We start from the raw sequence: 19,781 nt of genomic DNA, 5'->3' as shown, positions 1-19,781 counted from the left end.
GAAGCGCCTTGGGATGTTTTACTATGTTTAAGGCGCTATATAAATGCAAGTAGTTGTTGTTGAGGCATCACAACCCTGTCCTGCCCAATGTTCACACACATTCTCTCCCAGTGAGGGTCATTGGATTCCACTCCCACCCCCTGCCCCAAACCTGACGTCCTCACCAACAACTCCTTAAGCATCAATGAAAACTCCCAGAATTATTTCCAAACTCACAATAAAGTTTAGAATCATAGAAAGTTACAGCACAGAAGGAGGCCATTCGGCCCAGCGTGTCTGTGCTGGCAGAAAAAGAGCTATCCAGCTTAATCCTACTTTCCAGCACTTGGTCTGTAGCCCTGTAGGTTACAGCACTTCAAATGCACATCCAAATACTTTTTGAATGAGTTGAGGGTTTCTGCCTCTACCACCCTTTCAGGCCGTGAGTTCCAGACCCCCACCACCCTCTGGGTGAAAAAAATTTCTCCTCAACTCCCCTCTAATCCTTCTACCAATTACTTTAAAATCTATGCCCCCTGGTTATTGACCTCTCTGCTAAGGGAAATAGGTCCTTCCTATCCACTCTATCTAGACCCCTCATAATTTTATACACCTCAATTAAATCACCCCTCAGCCTCCTTTGTTCCAAAAAAACAACCCCAGCCTATCCAATCTTTTCTCATAGCTAAAATTCTCCAGTCCTGGCAACACTCCTTTCCTGTAATGTGGTGACCAGAACTGTACGCAGTACTCAAGCTGTGGCCTAACTAGTGTTTTATACAGTTCTAGCATAACCTCCCTGCTCTTATATTCTATGCCTCGGCTAATAAAGGAAAGTATCCCGTATGCCTTTTTAACCACCTTATCTACCTGTCCTGCTACCTTCAGGGATCTGTGCACATGCACTCCAAGGTCCCTTTGTTCCTCTACACCTCTCAGTATCCTCCCATTTATTGTGTACTCCCTTGCCTTGTTTGCCCTCCCCAAATGCATTACCTCATACTTCTCTGGATTGAATTCCATTTGCCACTTTTCTGCCCACCTGACCAGTCCATTGATATCTTCCTGCGGTTTACAGCTTTCCTCCTCACTATCAACCACACGGACAATTTTTGTGTCATCTGCAAACTTCTTAATCGTGCCCCCTACATTTAAGTCTAAATCATTGATATGGGCAGTTTGGGGAGTTGAGAAGCCCCTGAGGGAGGCCATTGCTGGGGGGTGTGGGTTGGTTATGACTTGTCTGGTGATGGGTCTTGGGGAATGAAAAGAAAGAACTTATAGAATTTATATAGCACCTTTCGCGACCTCAGGACATCCCAAAGTGCTTTTCAGCCAATGAAGTACTTTTGAAGTGTAGTCACTGTTGTAATGTAGGAAACACAGCAGCCAATTTATGCACAGCAAGATCCCACAAGCAGCAATTTAATAGCCACCGCTCCCCTGCTCTTCATTCAATAGTGGCCATGGGATCTTTTACATCCACCCGAGAGAACAGACGGAGCCTCGGTTTAACATCTCATCTGAAAGACGGCACCTCTGACACTGAAGCACTCCCTCAGTCCTGCACTGGGAGTGTCAGCCTGGATTACGGGGCTCAAGCCTCTGGATTGGGGCTCAAACCCATGACTTTCTGACTCAGAGGCGAGAGTGCTGCCCACTGAGCCATGGCTGACATCAAATAGCACCTGTGTGGTGGTGTCTCTGGGCATGAGAGCCAGAGAGAGAGACCTATTTGCTGTTTGTGGGATCTTGCTGTGCATAAATTGGCTTCCAGGTTCCCTACAACAGTGACCACACTTCAAAAGTACAACATTGGCTGTGAAGCTTTGGGACATCCTGAGGTGGTGAAAAGAGCTGCAGAAATGCAAATCTTTTCTTTTACAGGGGTGGAGAATAGTTGGAGAGTTAGTGCAGTGTGAATATTAAATGAGGCAGTGCAGATTGAGCCGTTGTGACTGGAGCAATGTGTTTATTCCAGAAACCCCGAGAGCTGTGAGAAAATCAACAAGCAGCAGAATCAGGTTCAAAAAAACAAACCAGCGACTCAACCCCCTCCGGCGGAACCACCTTCAGGGCGAAACTCGCTCAGGAGACAACTGACGTACACCCCTGGACACACCTGGACACAGCTGGAGGATATAAGGTGAGCGGGGGAGCGGCGGGACAGTGTGACCCGGAGCAGTGACTGAGACCCTCTGAGCCCGGACCCCAACTCTCGGCAGGTATGGAAAACTCCGGGTATTTATGAAGTTTTTGCAAGTAATAATTTACCCAAAATAAACTCCACTCTGACCCGCTTTTCTAATCTCTCTCTCTCTCCTTTTCCACCTTTTTTTCAAATTAAACAAATTAATTGAACCCGAGCTCTCAGGCTGCTGATTTGTTGATCAGGACGGAGTCGGAGGGATTTTATTTTCGGTATTTTTCTAAAGCTGGAATTCAGAAGCGAGCGGTGAACAGAGAGTGAGGGGAGAGTGAACAGAGAGAGAGAGTGAACAGAGAGTGAGGGGAGAGTGAACAGAGAGAGAGAGTGAACAGAGAGTGAGGGGAGAGTGAACAGAGAGAGAGAGAGAGTGAACAGAGAGTGAGGGGAGAGTGAACAGAGAACAGAGAGAGAGAGTGAACAGAGAGTGAACGGAGAGTGAACAGAGAGAGAGAGTGACCAGAGAGTGAGCGGAGAGTGAACAGAGAGTGAGCAGAGAGTGACACAACTCGCTCAATGATCGCGATAATGGGGGGTTTCTACTCGATTTGAATGAAATTAAAGGAATGTTATCACATTGTTGGAAATGTATTAATGAGCGGTCGGAGAATGTTCCCTGGGAGGGTGGGAGCGATGATTGGCAGGGTGGGGTCGTGGGGTCCGCTTTTATTGGTAGATCTCCGTCCTGTTCATTAGATCCTTGTCCGTGTTCCCCCTGTTCATTAGATCCTTGTCCGTGTTCCCCCCTGTTCATTAGATCCTTGTCCGTGTTCCCCTTGTTCATTAGATCCTTGTCCGTGTTCCCCCTGTTCATTAGATCCTTGTCCGTGTTCCCCCTGTTCATTAGATCCTTGTCCGTGTTCCCCCTGTTCATTAGATCCTTGTCCGTGTTCCCCCTGTCATTAGATCCTTGTCCGTGTTCCCCCTGTTCATTAGATCCTTGTCCGTGTTCCCCCTGTTCATTAGATCCTTGTCCGTGTTCCCCCCTGTTCATTAGATCCTTGTCCGTGTTCCCCTTGTTCATTAGATCCTTGTCCGTGTTCCCCCTGTTCATTAGATCCTTGTCCGTGTTCCCCCTGTTCATTAGATCCTTGTCCGTGTTCCCCCTGTTCATTAGATCCTTGTCCGTGTTCCCCTTGTTCATTAGATCCTTGTCCGTGTTCCCCCTGTTCATTAGATCCTTGTCCGTGTTCCCCCTGTTCATTAGATCCTTGTCCGTGTTCCCCCTGTTCATTAGATCCTTGTCCGTGTTCCCCCTGTCATTAGATCCTTGTCCGTGTTCCCCCTGTCATTAGATCCTTGTCCGTGTTCCCCTTGTTCATTAGATCCTTGTCCGTGTTCCCCTTGTTCATTAGATCCTTGTCCGTGTTCCCCTTGTTCATTAGATCCTTGTCCGTGTTCCCCTTGTTCATTAGATCCTTGTCCGTGTTCCCCCTGTCATTAGATCCTTGTCCGTGTTCCCCTTGTTCATTAGATCCTTGTCCGTGTTCCCCTGTCATTAGATCCTTGTCCGTGTTCCCCCTGTTCATTAGATCCTTGTCCGTGTTCCCCTGTCATTAGATCCTTGTCCGTGTTCCCCCTGTCATTCGATCCTTGCCTGTGCCCCAACAGCCCAATATTTGAGTCATGCACACATCAGTCTGATCCTGGCGAACGCAGGTTTCAACAATCTCCTCCATATGTAAATTGTCACAAAGTCCTATAGTCAAGAATGATGAACCAGTCTTCATGTATTCAGCTCTTTTGGCCATTCAGATTTCTGGGATTCTGTTGTAGTTTCTTGAGGATTTGTGCCCTGCCATGGCAATGGGTCACAGTCGGTGCCACAGAATTGCCGTTAGTGTAATACAATTCACAGCATTTCATTTCCTTTCTCTTTAGTATTTAAATAATAAAATGGCTGTTATCTGATGCTGATCCCCTCATTCAAGGGGCAAATACATCACTTGCCCCAGTCATTTCTGTGGGGATTCTCCTGATTGTCCACCTCACCTTCAGCAGAAACTCCGGAGAAATGCTGTAACTGACCGTGTACAGCCATTTCTCTGGTGTTTCCATCCATGTTATGGTGGGCAATCGGGAGAATCCCCACGGAAATTCTATCCTTCAGAGTGACCTTGAGACATATGGACCAGGGTGGTCTAGGTTCAAACCTTGGACGGTATTGAATTAGCTGTGAATGGCAATGTGGGTCCTACAGTTGGCCTCAGTATCCCTGTCTAGAGAGGGGAATAAACCACCAGGGTTCCTGCTCCCCATCACTATCCAGTGACTCCTGCTGGAAAGTGAACCTACACCTTTACTGGGTGAAGACAGGACTGGGTGTAACTGCCCCTCACAATTGCAACTGTCTTGCCCACCATTCACTGCCTGTGCTTCTACATGGAGAATGGAGCAGGGTATGGTATATGGGTTGGTGCTGTTACTCACAGAACTGTACCTCAGTGTGAGTCAGGGTCTTTGGGTAAAGAGAGGACCAATGGGGAGAAAATGCCTTGAATCCTGTCTACAACCAGGAAAGGATTCTATGTCGAATACATAAGATTGAAAAAATAAAAATACATCAGGGCTCCAATATATGTAACCAAAAGTTTGGCTGCAGACAAGTGTCGATACAATGAGGCAACGATTCCCTACAGCCCATATAGGGTGAGGTATACAGAACCCAGACTGAATGAAATTATGAAACACTGGATAAGCCCATCTACACAACTCCCATATCCACACCCTGCCCTGCCCTGGTCAAGGTGATTCACTATTTACTTTAAACATACTTTAAAAGGAAACGAGTGATTTAAGAAGGCAGCCCCGCACCTCCTGCTCAAGGGCAACTAGAGAATAAATACCAGCCTTGCCACATCCCGACAATGAATATATAAACTGATAACGGAGCAGAGATTAATTTTTTTTCTATCTGGATCTATGAAATATTCCCAAGCAGAGAAACTACATTTTAAGCTTTTAATTTTACAACTTGTAATAATAGTCTCTTCTTTCAGGATGAATTGGAAGATAATCCCGACTCTGCCCCTTTTGCTTCTATTGTCTGCACTTGACCTTGGATCGGCTCAGCTCACTCCACCCACAGGCTGTAGCTCTGACCTCCTATCAGTTTACTTCAATTTGTGCGACCTAGACGCTATTTGGGGAGTTGTTCTGGAAGCTCTTGCAGTTTTTGGAGTCTTAAGCACCTTGATCCTGATCATCGTCCTGCTGGCCATAATCCCTTTCATCTCCGACAGTAGGAAGCGAGTCTGCGTGCCCATCCAGTTCATCTTTCTCCTCGGCACCATGGGAATTTTTGGCCTGACATTTGCTTTCATCATCAAATTCGATCAGACGACATGTCCTACCAGGATCTTCCTCTGGGGAGTCCTTTTCGCCGTCTGTTTTTCCTGTCTGTTGGCCCACGTGTGGAGGGTGCTGAAGTTGGTGCGTTCAGGAAGAGGTCCCACAGGATGGTGCATGATTGGCCTGGCTCTGAGTCTGACACTGGTCCAAGTCATCATTGCCATTGAGTTTTTGGTGCTCAGAAGCGTCAGATTCTCTAATGTTTGTTTCTACGATTCCATAGACTTTGTCATGTTGTTGATCTACATTATGTTCCTAATGGCCCTGACGTTCATCCTTTCCATGTTCACTTTCTGTGGCCAATATAGAAAATGGAAGAAGCACGGTCTACATGTATTCATTACCATGTTCTTCTCCATAGCTATTTGGGTGGTGTGGATCATTATGTTTGTCCGTGGTAACGTCGCACTGAACAAGAGTCCCCAGTGGGATAATCCAACACTCAGCATAGCACTGGTTTCCAACGGCTTGGTCTTCATCATATTCTACACGATTCCTGAACTCTGTCAAATGACTAGCCCTGCAAAGCCTGAAGATGAGCCCAATGATAGAGCAGCTCAGAATCAACAACGCATAGGAATTAAGGGTGTGGACAACCAGGTGTTCATCTTAGAGGAGCCAGCCAGAGGTGAGTGACTGTACTATGCAGAATGAGCAGGTACCTAATGTACAGCCATGAGAGGAGATCCATGTTCAACACCGTGAATGGTGCATTCATACTCCATTACTTTAGAATGTCCTCGGCACTGACACTAAACCTGGGGGGTGATAGGGTGATAGCGGATTGGCCGCCCGTCTTACACCCTGCCTGACCTCTTTCCCATTAACTTCGAGAGGGGTACAAGCCAGGCTCCGGGTCCACCATGGCCCAAGGCAAATTTCACTCTCTCGGAGTGTTAATCGTGTCAAAGCCCAAACGGACTCTTACATAAATTGGAGTAAGACCGTATCGTCCAGGGAATCTCACTCCTCCTCGCTCCAATGTCAGGTCGGATCCAAACTGCCTGTACATTGTAACTGCAACATTAGTGCAAAGCTAACTCACTTCACACTAACAATGCCATTACAGTGTGACTGCACCTGAAGGGGATTAGAGATAGTCAGGGACACTCTAGTGCGAGATTTCATCAGATTACAATCTTCCATTCAACACCGGGCCTGCACTGTAACCATTAGCAGACAGGTGAACTTTATTGGTGGGGTGTAAAGGAGTGGGGGTTGTTATTTGGTAACACTATGCTTGCTGTAGCAATATGTCGGTTTTACGGCATGTCTGTACCTGCTCGTTCAGAAAGTTGATCAACAAGGTAACCAATTTGTCTTGTACCTGCAGATGCTGGGTTTGCACTCCTGGCTTGTATCAGGTTTAAAGTTTCATAATATGATACACACAGGAGACTATTCAGCCCATCGGGCCTGTGCCGGCTCTTTGAAAGAGCTCTCCAATTAGTCCCACTCCCCTGCTCTTTCCCTATCGCCCTGCAAATTTTTTCCCTTCAAGTATTTATCCAATTCCTTTTTGAAAGTTATTATTGAATCTGCTTCCACCGCCCTTTCAGGCTGCGCATTCCAGATTATTACAACTCGCTGCGTAAAAATTGTTTCCTCATGTTGCCTCTGGTTCTTTTGCCGATCACTTTAAATCTGTGTCCTCTGGTTACTGACCCTCCTGCCACTGGAAACAGTTTCTCCTTATTTACTCTATCAAAACCATTCATGATTTTGAACACCTCTATCAAATCTCCCCTTAACCTTCTCTGTTCTAAGGAGAACAATCCCAGCTTCTCCAATCTATCCACATAACTGAAGTCCCATTCTAGTAAATCTCTTCTGTACCCTCGCTAAGGCCTTCACATCCTTCCTAATGTGTGGTGCCCAGAATTGGACACAATACTCCAGCTGAGGCCTAACCAGTGTTTTATAAAGGTTTAGCATAACTTCCTTGCTTTTGTACTCCATCAACATCCTGGGGGTCACCATTGACCAGAAACTTAACTGGACCAGCCACATAAATACTGTGGCCACAAGAGCAGGCCAGAGGCTGGGTATTCTGCGGCAAGTGACTCACCTCCCAACTCCCCAAAGCCTTTCCACCATCTACAAGGCATAAGTCAGGAGTGTGATGGAATACTCTCCACTTGCCTGGATGAGTGCAGCTCCAACAACACTCAAGAAGCTCGACACCCATCCAGGACAAAGCAGCCCGCTTGATTGGCATCCCATCCACCACCCTAAACATTCACTCCCTTCACCACCGGCGCACTGTGGCTGCAGTGTGTACCATCCACAGGATGCACTGCAGCAACTCGCCAAGGCTTCTTCGACAGCACCTCCCAAACCCGCGACCTCTACCACCTAGAAGGACAAGAGCAGCAGGTACATGGGAACAACACCACCTGCACGTTCCCCTCCAAGTCACACACCATCCCGACTTGGAAATATATCGCCGTTCCTTCATCGTCGCTGGGTCAAAATCCTGGAACTCCCTTCCTAACAGCACTGTGGGAGAACCGTCACCACACGGACTGCAGCGGTTCAAGAAGATGGCTCACCACCACCTTCTCAAGGGCAATTAGGGATGGGCAATAAATGCTGGCCTCGCCAGCGACGCCCACATCCCATGAACGAATAAAAAAAATAATGCCTCTATTAATAAAGCCCAGGATCCCATATGCTTTTTTAACCACTTTCTCAACCTGCCCTGCCACCTTCAAAGATTTGTGTACATACACCCCCAGGTCTCTCTGTTCCTGCACCCCCTTTAAAATTGTACCATTTAGTTTATATTGCCTCTCCTCATTCTTCCTACCAAAATGTATCACTTTACACTTCTCTGCATTAAATTTAATCTGCCATGTGTCTGCCCAAGTCCAGGTTATTAACATATATCAAAAAGAGCAGTGGTCCCAATACGGAGCCCTGGGGAACACCACTGTATACTTCCCTCCCGTCTGAAAAACAACCGTTTAGCACATACTCCTCAGAACTATGCACTGTGCATCATGCTGACACACTGCCCCACTACTCACTTTAACTCATAGGAACATAGGAACAGGAGGAGGCCATTCAGCCCCTCCAATCTGTTCCGTCATTCAATCAGATCATGGCTGATCTGCACCTCAACTCCATTTACCCGTCTTTGCTCCTTATCCCTCGATAACTTTACCCAAAAGAAATCTATCGATCTCAGTCTTGAAAGTTCCAATTGACCCCCAGCATCCACAGCCTTTTGGGGGAGAGAGTTCCAGATTTCCACTCCCCTTTATGTGGAAAAAGTGCTTCCTGATTTCACTCCTGAACAGCCGGGCTCTGATTTTAAGATTGTGTCCCCCTTGTTCTTGATTCCCCACCACAGGAAATAGTTTCTCCGTATCTACCCTATCAAATTGTTCTAACATTTTAATCACCTCAATCAGATTACACCTTGATCTTCTAAACTCAAGGGAACACAAACTAAGTTTATGCGACCTGTCCTCATAATTTAACCCTGTAATTCCTTTAGGTTGCGTACTTTCAAATAACAGCAATTTAGACAGCAGCAATTGTTTATACATTTGACTTTTCTAACATATTTCCATTTAGAACAAATTTTAATTTAATAATTAACAATTCAGAGATTAAATTTTGCACTGTTGGTGAACATCATTTTATTCATCTGAATTTGTCACTATTCTTCCACTGAACACACAACTATAGAAAAATACGTCTTAAGATCTATGCAAAAAATTTGAGTGTCTGTCACACGCCAAGTGTCAAAGTTTTTTTAAAGAGAGAAAGAAAGTCAGTCGTTTCATGTTTGTTTTTTCCTGATTTGCAGCTAGAAATTTACAAGTTCTTGGCAATCTGTAAAACTTCTCTCACCAAATAGCAATTAAACTCTGACAAACCTCAGAAGCACTTCCCCACCTGAGCAGTGACGTTAAAACAAAATGCCAGGTTAGCAGCTAAACATCACAAGTCTGCTCCAGACCCCAGACACCCACTCCCCTATCAGCAGTGCAAGGGGTGTTTTGCCAATGTTATATAAATTTCCTATGATCTAAAAGAGAGTGAGGCCCTTTCTCGGGGTTTCCACACTCTGTACCAGGCTGTAGTCGATGCTGGCACTATTTCCACAGAGGGCAGGCACTGGCACTACTGGTTTACAAAGATGCCAATGTTTCAAAGCTCTCCCGCATGAGATTTTATTTTTTTTGAGTGATTAAAGTGCAAATAGATGATCCTGTTCTGTTGGCCTCATATGGTAATTTCAACTGTGCTAAGGAGCATGGGTAAGAATTACGGCCATACAGAGAAAACCACATGGGAAAGAATTATTGGGATTCAATTGGACTCCACATTGGCGTGGGTTGTGTGCGCCTTTTCTTCCTCCTCCCTCCGTGAAATACCCTGTGATCTTTTCTACATTAAAGACACAATATAAATACAAGTTGTTGTTATGAGACGTGCAAGTTGGTACCTTTGGGTTTCTCTTGTTGGTCTGTGCCAGTTTGCTCACAGTACTCTTGGGATTTCTGCAAGTGTAGACGCTGTTATATGGTTCTATACAAATTCCCAGGATGTATCGATGTGAAGGTAGAGAGAAGGGCTGATCTATTCAAACAGGATGGCTGGTTCGGTTATTGGTTTTCTCTCACACCTGATTTCATTTGCCTACACAGTACTCACAGTGGATCGCGACGATAATGTCCCATTGCCCACGTACAGCAACTCTATCCCAGTGAGTAACAATGTAAGTACAGCCTCCTGCTACCATCAGTAACCTTTCTCTGTACTCAGCCTGTTGTCGTGCATCAGTATCGAGGTTCTGGAACTGAGGCGGGTAAATGGAGTTAAGATACAGATCAGCCATGATCTAATTGAATGGCGGAACAGGCTCGAGGGGCTGAATGGCCTCCTCCTGTCCCTATCTTCCTATGAATGCTGCCTTCTAGGCAGCTGCTACCAAGTGCTGTACAGCTTTGTACTTTATATACCAAGCACCAGCACAGTTCACAAGACCATTACAGATGAGAAAAACCCATTCCAGCTCATTCCAAAGTCTGTACCCATCACCCCTCTCCCATTCACAGCATTGAACTGTCCTTAAATGATCCCAGGGTTCCACTCCCCGACTCCGTGCCAAAGCTCAAACAGAAGGGTTAGATGTAATTCAATCCACTCAAAGCAAGCTGGCCATTCTCAGCTCTGAACTGACCGCTTCAGCCCAGTTTGGACCCACTAGGCCAGTGTGGCCTCAGCTGTTGCCACCAGGGGCTGGGACCTGAAATTACACTGTAGGAATCTGGGCTAATCCATGTTCGCCAGGCAGGGAAACTGAAATCTGAATCCATCGATCAAACTCAGACTCTTCCCCACCTTCTCGGGTCCACTCCTCAAGTGAAAAATGGGAGTTAAGAATCAGGGAATCTGATGAACTCATCAGAATAATCTCCCGAAAGTTGTTGGGAGTTTTTTGTAATAAAGCAGGTTAATGTGGAGCTTTACTCAGTCCTGGGGTCTTCACTGTGAAGCTCCCCACAGCCTGGGTATAAAGTCATAGAATCACACAGCACAGGAGGAGACCATTCGGCCCATCATGCCTGTGCCATCTCTCTGAATGAGCTATCCAATTAGTTCCACTCCCCTGCTGCGTAAAAAAAAAAAAGTTCTCCTCCTCCTCTGGTTCTTTTTCCAATTATCTTAAATCTGTGACCCTCCTGCCACTGGAAACAGTTTCTCCTTATTTACTCTATCAAAACCCCTCATGGTTTTGAACACCTCCATCAAATCTCCCTGGTAACAGCTCAAGTGGAAGCACTCAGAGCACCTGGCTCCCATCACCCGTCGTTCAAAATGAGCTGTGCAGCCACGGCTGATTGATGCTCCACCTGCTATCGGCCCACGTTCAAGGGATGAACAGTGCACAGAGATGCCAATCTACCTACACCGTGTGACACCCGTCGGGTGAGAGGAAGGGAGCCTCAGTCACAGCATGTGGAGCATCTCTCCTGGGGAGTGGGGTTAGAGACCCTATAAGAATGAAGATGGAAATGTCCATTGGACAAACTCTGCACCCCTCTCATCTGAGATTCGAACTTAAGGATTGTGAGCTCAGATAGCAGATAATTGAACTCCTAACTGAGGTTAATGCAGTCAGAATCCTGGGACTTGGTCCCACAGTCCAAGGTTATGTAATGGATGAACCGTTTCCCAAGACTCTGGTCTAATTTTCCTTCCTTTGTGTTTTAGATGTACGCCTCACCTCAGGACTTTACAATCCCTCGACCACAGACCAGGCCCAATTACTATCCCACGCCCCTCCTACAAGATCCTTACCTTAACTACCAGAACAGGCAGACTGCATTCTAGAACAGCCCAGGCTCCTGCAGAAGCATCAGGCATGTCCTGATACAGAGCTTCCCACTCCCCTCAACACAACATCTCCAGTTCCTGGACGCTTCGGCCCATTAATGCGTAAAACCTGCTTTCGTGAATCATGTGAAGTGTGAACAATGGCCACCAATCACCCTCGTTCCCTGGTTACCTGATTGATGAGATCAAAGTGCTCGTGCTGTGAATACTTTGGAGATTGGCTCGGCTGAATGTTACAAAAAGAAATCGCACATGAGGGATACTTACTGGGATCAGGAATAGAAAACTAAAAACAAATTAACGTTTTAACCTGCAATATGAAGCAGAAAATCCACCATGAGATTTATTCTGCCACATCTCACTGCGAGAAGGATCTGTCCTGCATGTATCCTACTGGTGATGATGTCAGAGCGAGTGTTTTATATACACTTGAGGTGATATCCGTTGGCTGACACTGTCTGCGTTTGAGGTGCTGAATTTCTTCCATTCTCTCCACTTTCTCCCCTCCTCTCCCGAAGGTGTTGACTCCCTCTCGTGGGTTGTGACTCCACAATCTTCGCCTTCTAGGAGCTGCCCGGGTCCAAGGAGTCATTCTTCGCATGTGAGCCTGGAGCTCGGGTTGGGGGAGACTCCCTGATGGAGGAATAATCGCAGCTGAGCCTCGCTCTGTCCACACGCACCATCTTCCCTCGAGTGGCTGCAGAGTGAAGCCCCCACCCCATCTCCCTGACCTAAACCCGGGGTACCGGGGAGGTGGGGGGAGGGCTCTGGAGTCCCTGCAGCCAGCCCTGCCTGAGATCAGCTCGAACCCTGGGACCCTCCTGTATTTGGGACATTTCTTGTCGTTATTTTGATTTTCATCTTTTAACTCTGCCCAGATATTTTAATCAGTAAACCTGCCCCCTGCCCCCCCACTCAGTGCTGCTGGCTCATGTCTCTGGCTCTGTCTGTGACTGTGTGTCTGGGAGGGAGGATTCATTGCGCCTGTAATGGCCAATCACATTCAATCCCTGATCTCAACTTATTTCCCCAAAATAAGTAACCCAGTTGTGTAATGGAGAAGGTCAGAGGTGACCCTTCACTGACATTTCAAGACTTTATACCCCTCTCGATACACTTCCAAAACTCATTGACGGAGTGTGATTACTGCAAATCCGTGTAATATTTGATGTAAATGTTATTTAATCTATTGTAAAGTGTGACGTCAGTGTTTTTACTGTTCTGCCAAACTGAAATGAAGCATTTTTGTAGCTGCAATAAAGTTTATTTAAAGGATTTGTTTACTGTGTCCTTAAATCAGTTTAACAAACGGGGAAACGGGAAACAGGGGAAGACATGGGGTTAAATTGGTCTTTTAGGTAGCGAATCAACAGCCCGATTTACACTCTGCCTGATTTACCCCCCCCACCCCGATTTCCTCCCCCCCCCCCCCGATTTCCTCCCCCCCCCGCCTCTGATTTCCTTTTTCCGTTGACTTTTCCCGTTTTGTGCTTCTGCCCGAGACTAATTTCACCTCCTCAGTCTCTGGGTTCCTCCAGCGCGAGATGGGGGGGGGGGGGGGAATGTGTGGGGGGAGGGGGGAGGGGGGAGGGGGGATGTGGGGGGGAGGGAGGGGGGGAAGGGGGAGAGGGGATGAGGAGGGATGTGGGGGGAGGGGGGATGTGTGGGGGGAGGGGGAGCGGGAGGGGGAGGGGGAATGTGGTGAGGGGGGGAAGGTGTGGGGGGAGGGGGAGGGGGGATGAGGAGGGATGTGGGGGGAGGGGGGGATGTGTAGGGGGAGGGGGGAGGGGGATCTGTGGGGGGGGATGGGGGAGGGGGGATGTGGTGAGGGGGGGAAGGTGTGGGGGGGGGAGGGGGAGGGGGGTGTGAGGTGGGGGAGGGGGGTGTGGGGGGGTGTGGGGAGGGAGGGGGGGAAGGTGTGGGGGGAGGGGGAGGGGGGATGAGGAGGGATGTGGGGGGAGGGGGGATGTGTAGGGGGAGGGGGGAGGGGGATCTGTGGGGGGGGGATGTAACCAGCTGCCCACATCTGCTGCTCTAACCAAGATCAGATAAGTCGACACGAGGGCCAGGATGGAACCTGGGACCTTTTTTAATATATTTCAAAATATATTTTGTGAATCTTAAAATTTTATGAAATAGAGTTCGATGTAAAAGGACACAATTTCAAGCAATATAGTTCGAACCAATACAATGCAGGTTGTACAAACCATGATCTCATTATTACAATTCAAAACACAGAACATACCTTCTAATACACGCTGGACAATACCGGTGGCCTTTCCCCATAGAGCCTTTGTGTAGGCCGCACCTCACTTCAGTGCGTCCCGCAGCACGTAGTGACACTTGGTGTTTGCGCACTGGGGCTCTACACACATCGTGAGGCAGCCTCACACAAAGGCGGCCATCAGGATCAGAGCGGCATTGGGGACGCTCTTCCCTCCTTTGTCTGGAGACTTGCACATGGTGACCCTGAGGACGCGTTCTACCTTTGACCTCCAAAGTGGAAGATAGCTCAGGTGACTGTGACGGTGGATCGGCAGGGAATGGGCCAGACCCTGGCCGTGTAGAGCAACACCGTGAGTACCTCAGACCTAATCACCGGGCTCCCACTTGTTGTGAGAGTCAGCACCTCCGGGGGGAACTGTACCCCAGTGAGAGTCAGGGCCCCTGGGAGGACTGTACCCCAGTGAGAGTCAGGACCCCCGGGGGGACTGTACCCCAGTGAGAGTCAGGACCCCCGGGGGGACTGTACCCCAGTGAGAGTCAGCACCCCCGGGGGGACTGTACCCCAGTGAGAGTCAGCACCTTCACAAAATTTTCTTTTTAATGCCCCTATGATCTTTCTCCTGGTTCACTTGCAGCAGTCCGAGTGATGAATCTCTAATTCCTGGAGATTCCAGGACGATCCTGCAGGGTTGGTGACCCGAGTTTTGCCTCCAAGATTCTGTCTTGAATTCTATTCCACACACTGGCCACTGAATTTCCTTCATATCAACCCTTGATCTGAAAGTGGGAGCCTTTTCTGCCGTGTCACAGGTTGGGTGGGATCCTGTGGAGAAATATCCTGATGGCCAATGATTGCTGCTGTGGGTCGAACGATTCACCGCGACACAGGAAGGAGCCGAGCCCCGAGCCCCGAGCCCCGAGCCCCGAGGATCAGTTTACACCGTGAAAACTCACAAGGAGGACTTTGTAACACTTTTACATTCTCTGTTAATTATTTTGCATGATTACAAAACAGCGGAAATAGCTCATCGAACCATTTTTTTTGGTAACAGTAAATACTGGTTACCACAGCAACCGACACAGATGTTAATTCGTACTGATGTTTGCTTTGAACCAACGAGCCGGTTAATCCAATCATTCACCACCCTGCTCACCTGGTAAGGGACTGGTGTTTATTTATTCACCAAGGGGAGGTGGGAGGATTAACTTTCGCCTGGTCAATAATTAACAATTAACCATCTCCCCTCAGACCTCCCCAACCACAAAAAGACATTCAACTTTCAGAGGTTTCTGATTATTTTTTGGTTCAGGCGGGAAACAGTCTGAGGTGCAGAGTGAGTCACGAGCTATTATTAGATGTGTAATTAATGAATGATGAGCAAATGCTGGGAGTTTCTTTATAGAGTTACGTAAATCCAGAAAATTACTTCAAACTGAACCGTGACAGTCGGACCAGGAGACACCGGATCAGACTGGGAAAAGGGAAATTCACACTGGGAGTGACGGACACCTGGAATGGGCCCTGGGTCGAGTAATGGACGGGGAGTCCCTGGAAACATCCTTGGATGGTGATGGACGCTGTATGCTCTTTCTGGATGGATGAAGAGGGATGGGTCAAATGGAACATCGGAACAGGAGGAGGCCATTCAGCCCTTCGAGCCCATTCAATGGGATCATGGCTGATCTGGACCTCGACTCCATTTATCCGCCTTGGTTCCATATCCCTTAATGCCCTTACCCCACAAAAATCTATCGATCACAGTGATTAAATTTTCATTTGATCCCCAACATCAACAGCATTTTGGGAGAGGGAGTTCCAGATTTCCAGATTTCCACTCCCCTTTGAGTGAAGGTGAGAATTGCCTTCTCTCATCTGTGTCTATCCTGCGTCCTTGTGATAGCAGCAAATGGGAGCTGAACAGACTCATCATTTCTTTCCCATTTGGCACTCCAAATGGCAATGGTTTTACCAGAACTAACGAATAGTTTTACCAGAACTAACCAATGGTCTTACCAGTACTAACCAATGGTCTTACCAGTACTAACCAATGGTCTTACCAGTACTGAGGGGGAGGGTGAACAGCCAGTAGTCGTGGTCCATATCGGTACCAACGACATAGGTAAAAAAAAAGGATGAGGTCCTGCAAGGTGAATTTAAGGAGTTAGGAGATAAATTAAAAAGCAGGACCTCAAACGTAGTGATCTCTGGATTACTCCCAATGCCACGTGCTAGTGAGTATAGGAACAGGAAAATAGACAGGATGAATGTGTGGCTGCAGGGATGGTGTAGGAGGGAGGGATTTAGATTCCTGGGACATTGGGACCGGTTCTGGGGAAGGTGGGACCTGTACAAGCGTGACGGGTTATACCCGAGCAGGACCGGGACCAATGTCCTCGCGGGGGTGTTTGCTAGTGCTGTTGGGGAAGGTTTAAACCAGAGTGGCAGGGGGATAAAATTACATAAGTAAAGCAACAGTAATGAAGAAAATAATAGCACTAAAGAGTGACAAATCCCCAGGACCAGATAGTTTCCATCCCAGGGTTTTAAAGGAAGTAGGTGAGCACATTGCAGATGCCCTAACTATAATCTTTCAAAGTTCTCTAGATTCAGGAACTGTCCCTTTAGATTGGAAAATTGCACATGTCACTCCGCTTTTTAAGAAAGGAGAGGGAAACCGGGGAATTATAGACCAGTTAGCCTAATATCTGTTGTGGGGAAATTGCTGGAGTCTATAATTAAGGATGGGGTGACTGAACACCTCGAGAATTTTCCGTTAATCAGAGAAAGCCAGCATGGATTTGTGAAAGGTAGGTCGTGCCTGACAAACCTGATTGAATTTTTTGAAGAGGTGACTAAAGTAGTGGACAGGGGAATGTCAATGGATGTTATTTATATGAATTTCCAGAAGGCATTTGATAAGGTTCCACATAAGAGACTGTTAGCTAAGTTAGAAGCCCATAGAATCGAGGGAAAAGTACGGACTTGGTTAGGAAGTTGGCTGAGCGAAAGGCAACAGAGAGTAGGGATAATGGGTAGGTACTCACATTGGCAGGATGTGACTAGTGGAGTCCCGCAGGGATCTGTCTTGGGGCCTCAATTATTCACAATATTTATTAACGACTTAGATGAAGGCATAGAAAGTCTCATATCTAAGTTGCCGATGACACAAAGATTGGTGGCATTGTAAGCAGTGTAGATGGAAACATAAATTTACAAAGCGATATTGATAGATTAGGTGAATGGGCAAAACTGTGGTAAATGGAATTCAATGTAAATGAATGTGAGTTCATCCACTTTGGATCAAAAAAGGATAGAACAGGGTACTTTCTAAATGGTAAAAAGTTAAAAACAGTGGATGTCCAAAGGGACTTAGGGGTTCAGGTACATAGATCATTGAAGTGTCATGAACAGGTGCATAAATAATCAATAAGGCTAATGGAACGCTGGCCTTTATATCTAGAGGACTGGAGTACAAGGGGGCAGAAGTTATGCTGCAGCTATACAAAACCCTGGTTAGACCGCACCTGGAGTACTGTGAGCAGTTCTGGGCACCTCATCTTCGGAAGGACATATTGGCCTTGGAGGGAGTGCAGCGTAGGTTTACTAGAATGATACCCGGACTTCAAGGGTTAAGTTACGAGGAGAGATTACACAAATTGGGGTTGTATTCTCTGGAGTTTCGAAGGTTAAGGGGTGATCTGATTGAAGTTTATAAGATATTAAGGGGAACAGATAGGGTGGCTAGAGAGAAACTATTTCCGCTGGTTGGAGATTCTAGGAGTAGGGGGCACAGTCTAAAAATTAGAGCCAGACCTTTCAGGAGTGAGATTAGAAAACATTTCTACACACAAAGGGTGGTAGAAGTTTGGAATTCTCTTCCGCAAACGGCAATTGATACTAGCTCAATTGCTAAATTTAAATGTGAGATCGATAGCTTTTTGGCAACCAAAGGTATTAAGGGATATGGGCCAAAGGCAGGTATATGGAGTTAGATCACAGATCAGCCATGATCTTATCAAATGGCGGAGCAGGCACGAGGGGCTGAATGGCCTACTCCTGTTCCTGTGTTCCTACTAACCAATGGTTTTACCAGAACTAACCAATGGTTTTACCAGAACTAACCAATGGTTTTACCAGTACTAACTTGTACAGCATGTCCTCCATTACGGCAAAGAATTTGTGATGGGAAAATTACAAAACTTTTTTAAAAGCTGCAAACAACTTCAGTCAGTGGCTGAGTAATACAGACCGAGAATTCCCGGTTTTGATTGATGGTCTGTACTGAGTTCACTGATCTCTAGCTGAAAACTAGCCGGATCATGGGATATACAGACAGAGCGATAGAGTGAAAACCCCAGGAAATGAGGCAGACTGGAAGTAAAGTGTCAGCTGGGCTCAGTGGGCAGCACTCTCACCTCTGAGTCAAAAGGTCGTGGGTTCGAGTTCCTGAGACCTGAGCACATAATCTAGGCTGTACCGAGGGAGTGCTGCACTGTTGGAGGTGCCGTCTTTCGAACGAGGCCCTCTGACTCAGAGTGCTGAGCCAAGCAGACACTCGTGATATGCCCACAATGCTGTTCATATACTCCCTGTTATGGCAGTCACATAGAACTCAGAGAGGTCTTAGCAAAGTTGTGTGTCTCTGGGATTTAAGAAAGAGACACCTGCACCGTAAAGCCAGGAATGGAATAGGAGTTGTAGGTCACATGGTCTCTTTACGCCCAGGGTGGGCTCGTCATGTGTGTGAGGGGGAGGGGGAGGGGGAGATGCAGCAGAGAATCTTATCTCAGGTACCCGTGGACACACAAAGCCGATCCTGCCCATAGTCACATCAGCCTTGATTATAAAAACAAGAAGTGATCACTTACTGAAACTGGAGTACACTGAAATTTGATCCTGGTTTATTTCCTTCATTTTGTTCCAGCATTTTCTGATGTATCAAAATATGGGTGTAATATGGGTGTTACACTTCATCTCCTAAACATCACACACACTGGATTCATCACTTGGGAGGGTTTGCAGAGAAAAAAACCTAACGGGACCTCCCAGTTTAAACCAGCCCCAAGTCCAACATTGCGTGAACCAGAGCTGCAGGGAACTCTGTGCTGTTTCCAGGCCTGGCCTTGTTCAGATTTCAATGTGCCCCAGTAATGGATCTAATTAGGTCAGAGCAGGAAAATCCTAAATCAGCACAATTTCCTCCAATATCATTTCCATATTAAACAAACCTGTGCTCAGACACTCGAGTTACACTCACCCCAGCAGCCTGTGTGAATCAAAAACAGAGCCGAGCAGAGCAAACTCGTCAGTTTACAGTCTTTAAAATACTGTATCTAAATGGGCCTCAACTTGTCGGAGAAAATTGAACTCTACAATGTATTGGATAGCTGGGTGGCTGTTGCATGCAGAAATCCAGCAGCAAAACTTGTATTTATTCAGGGTTAGGGTTAGGGGTTACAACAACAACTTGTATTTATATAATGCCTTTAACGTGGTAAAAGGTCCCAAAAGCACTTCACAGGAGCGATTATCAAACAAAATTTAACACCGGGCCATATAAGGAGATATTAGGACAGGTGACCAAAAGCTGGGTCAAAGATGTAAGTTTTAAGGAGTGTCTTAAAGGAGGAGAGAGATGGAGAGGCGGAGAGATGGAGAGATGGA

General features: G+C 46.9%; 1 protein-coding gene across 2 annotated transcripts; it reads left to right on the top strand.

The window, feature by feature from the left end:
* Positions 1–2,028: 2,028 nt before the first annotated feature.
* Positions 2,029–13,157, top strand: LOC137305469 (G-protein coupled receptor family C group 5 member B-like). 2 transcript variants are annotated; one of them, XM_067974306.1, is made up of 4 exons: positions 2,029–2,204; positions 5,185–6,164; positions 10,198–10,268; positions 11,768–13,157. In XM_067974306.1, the coding sequence occupies exons 2-4, from the start codon at positions 5,186–5,188 to the stop codon at positions 11,885–11,887; spliced, it is 1,170 nt and encodes a 389-aa protein (XP_067830407.1). In that variant the 5' UTR covers positions 2,029–2,204; position 5,185; the 3' UTR covers positions 11,888–13,157. The 2 variants fall into 2 exon arrangements, with proteins under 2 accessions (XP_067830407.1, XP_067830408.1); XM_067974307.1 differs by lacking the exon at positions 10,198–10,268.
* The last annotated feature ends 6,624 nt before the right edge of the window (positions 13,158–19,781 follow it).

Source organism: Heptranchias perlo, chromosome 40 (assembly GCF_035084215.1).
Source record: "Heptranchias perlo isolate sHepPer1 chromosome 40, sHepPer1.hap1, whole genome shotgun sequence".
NCBI lineage: Eukaryota > Metazoa > Chordata > Chondrichthyes > Hexanchiformes > Hexanchidae > Heptranchias > Heptranchias perlo.
Note: the sequence above shows the minus strand (reverse complement) of the source record. Positions and strands in the feature narration are given on the sequence as shown.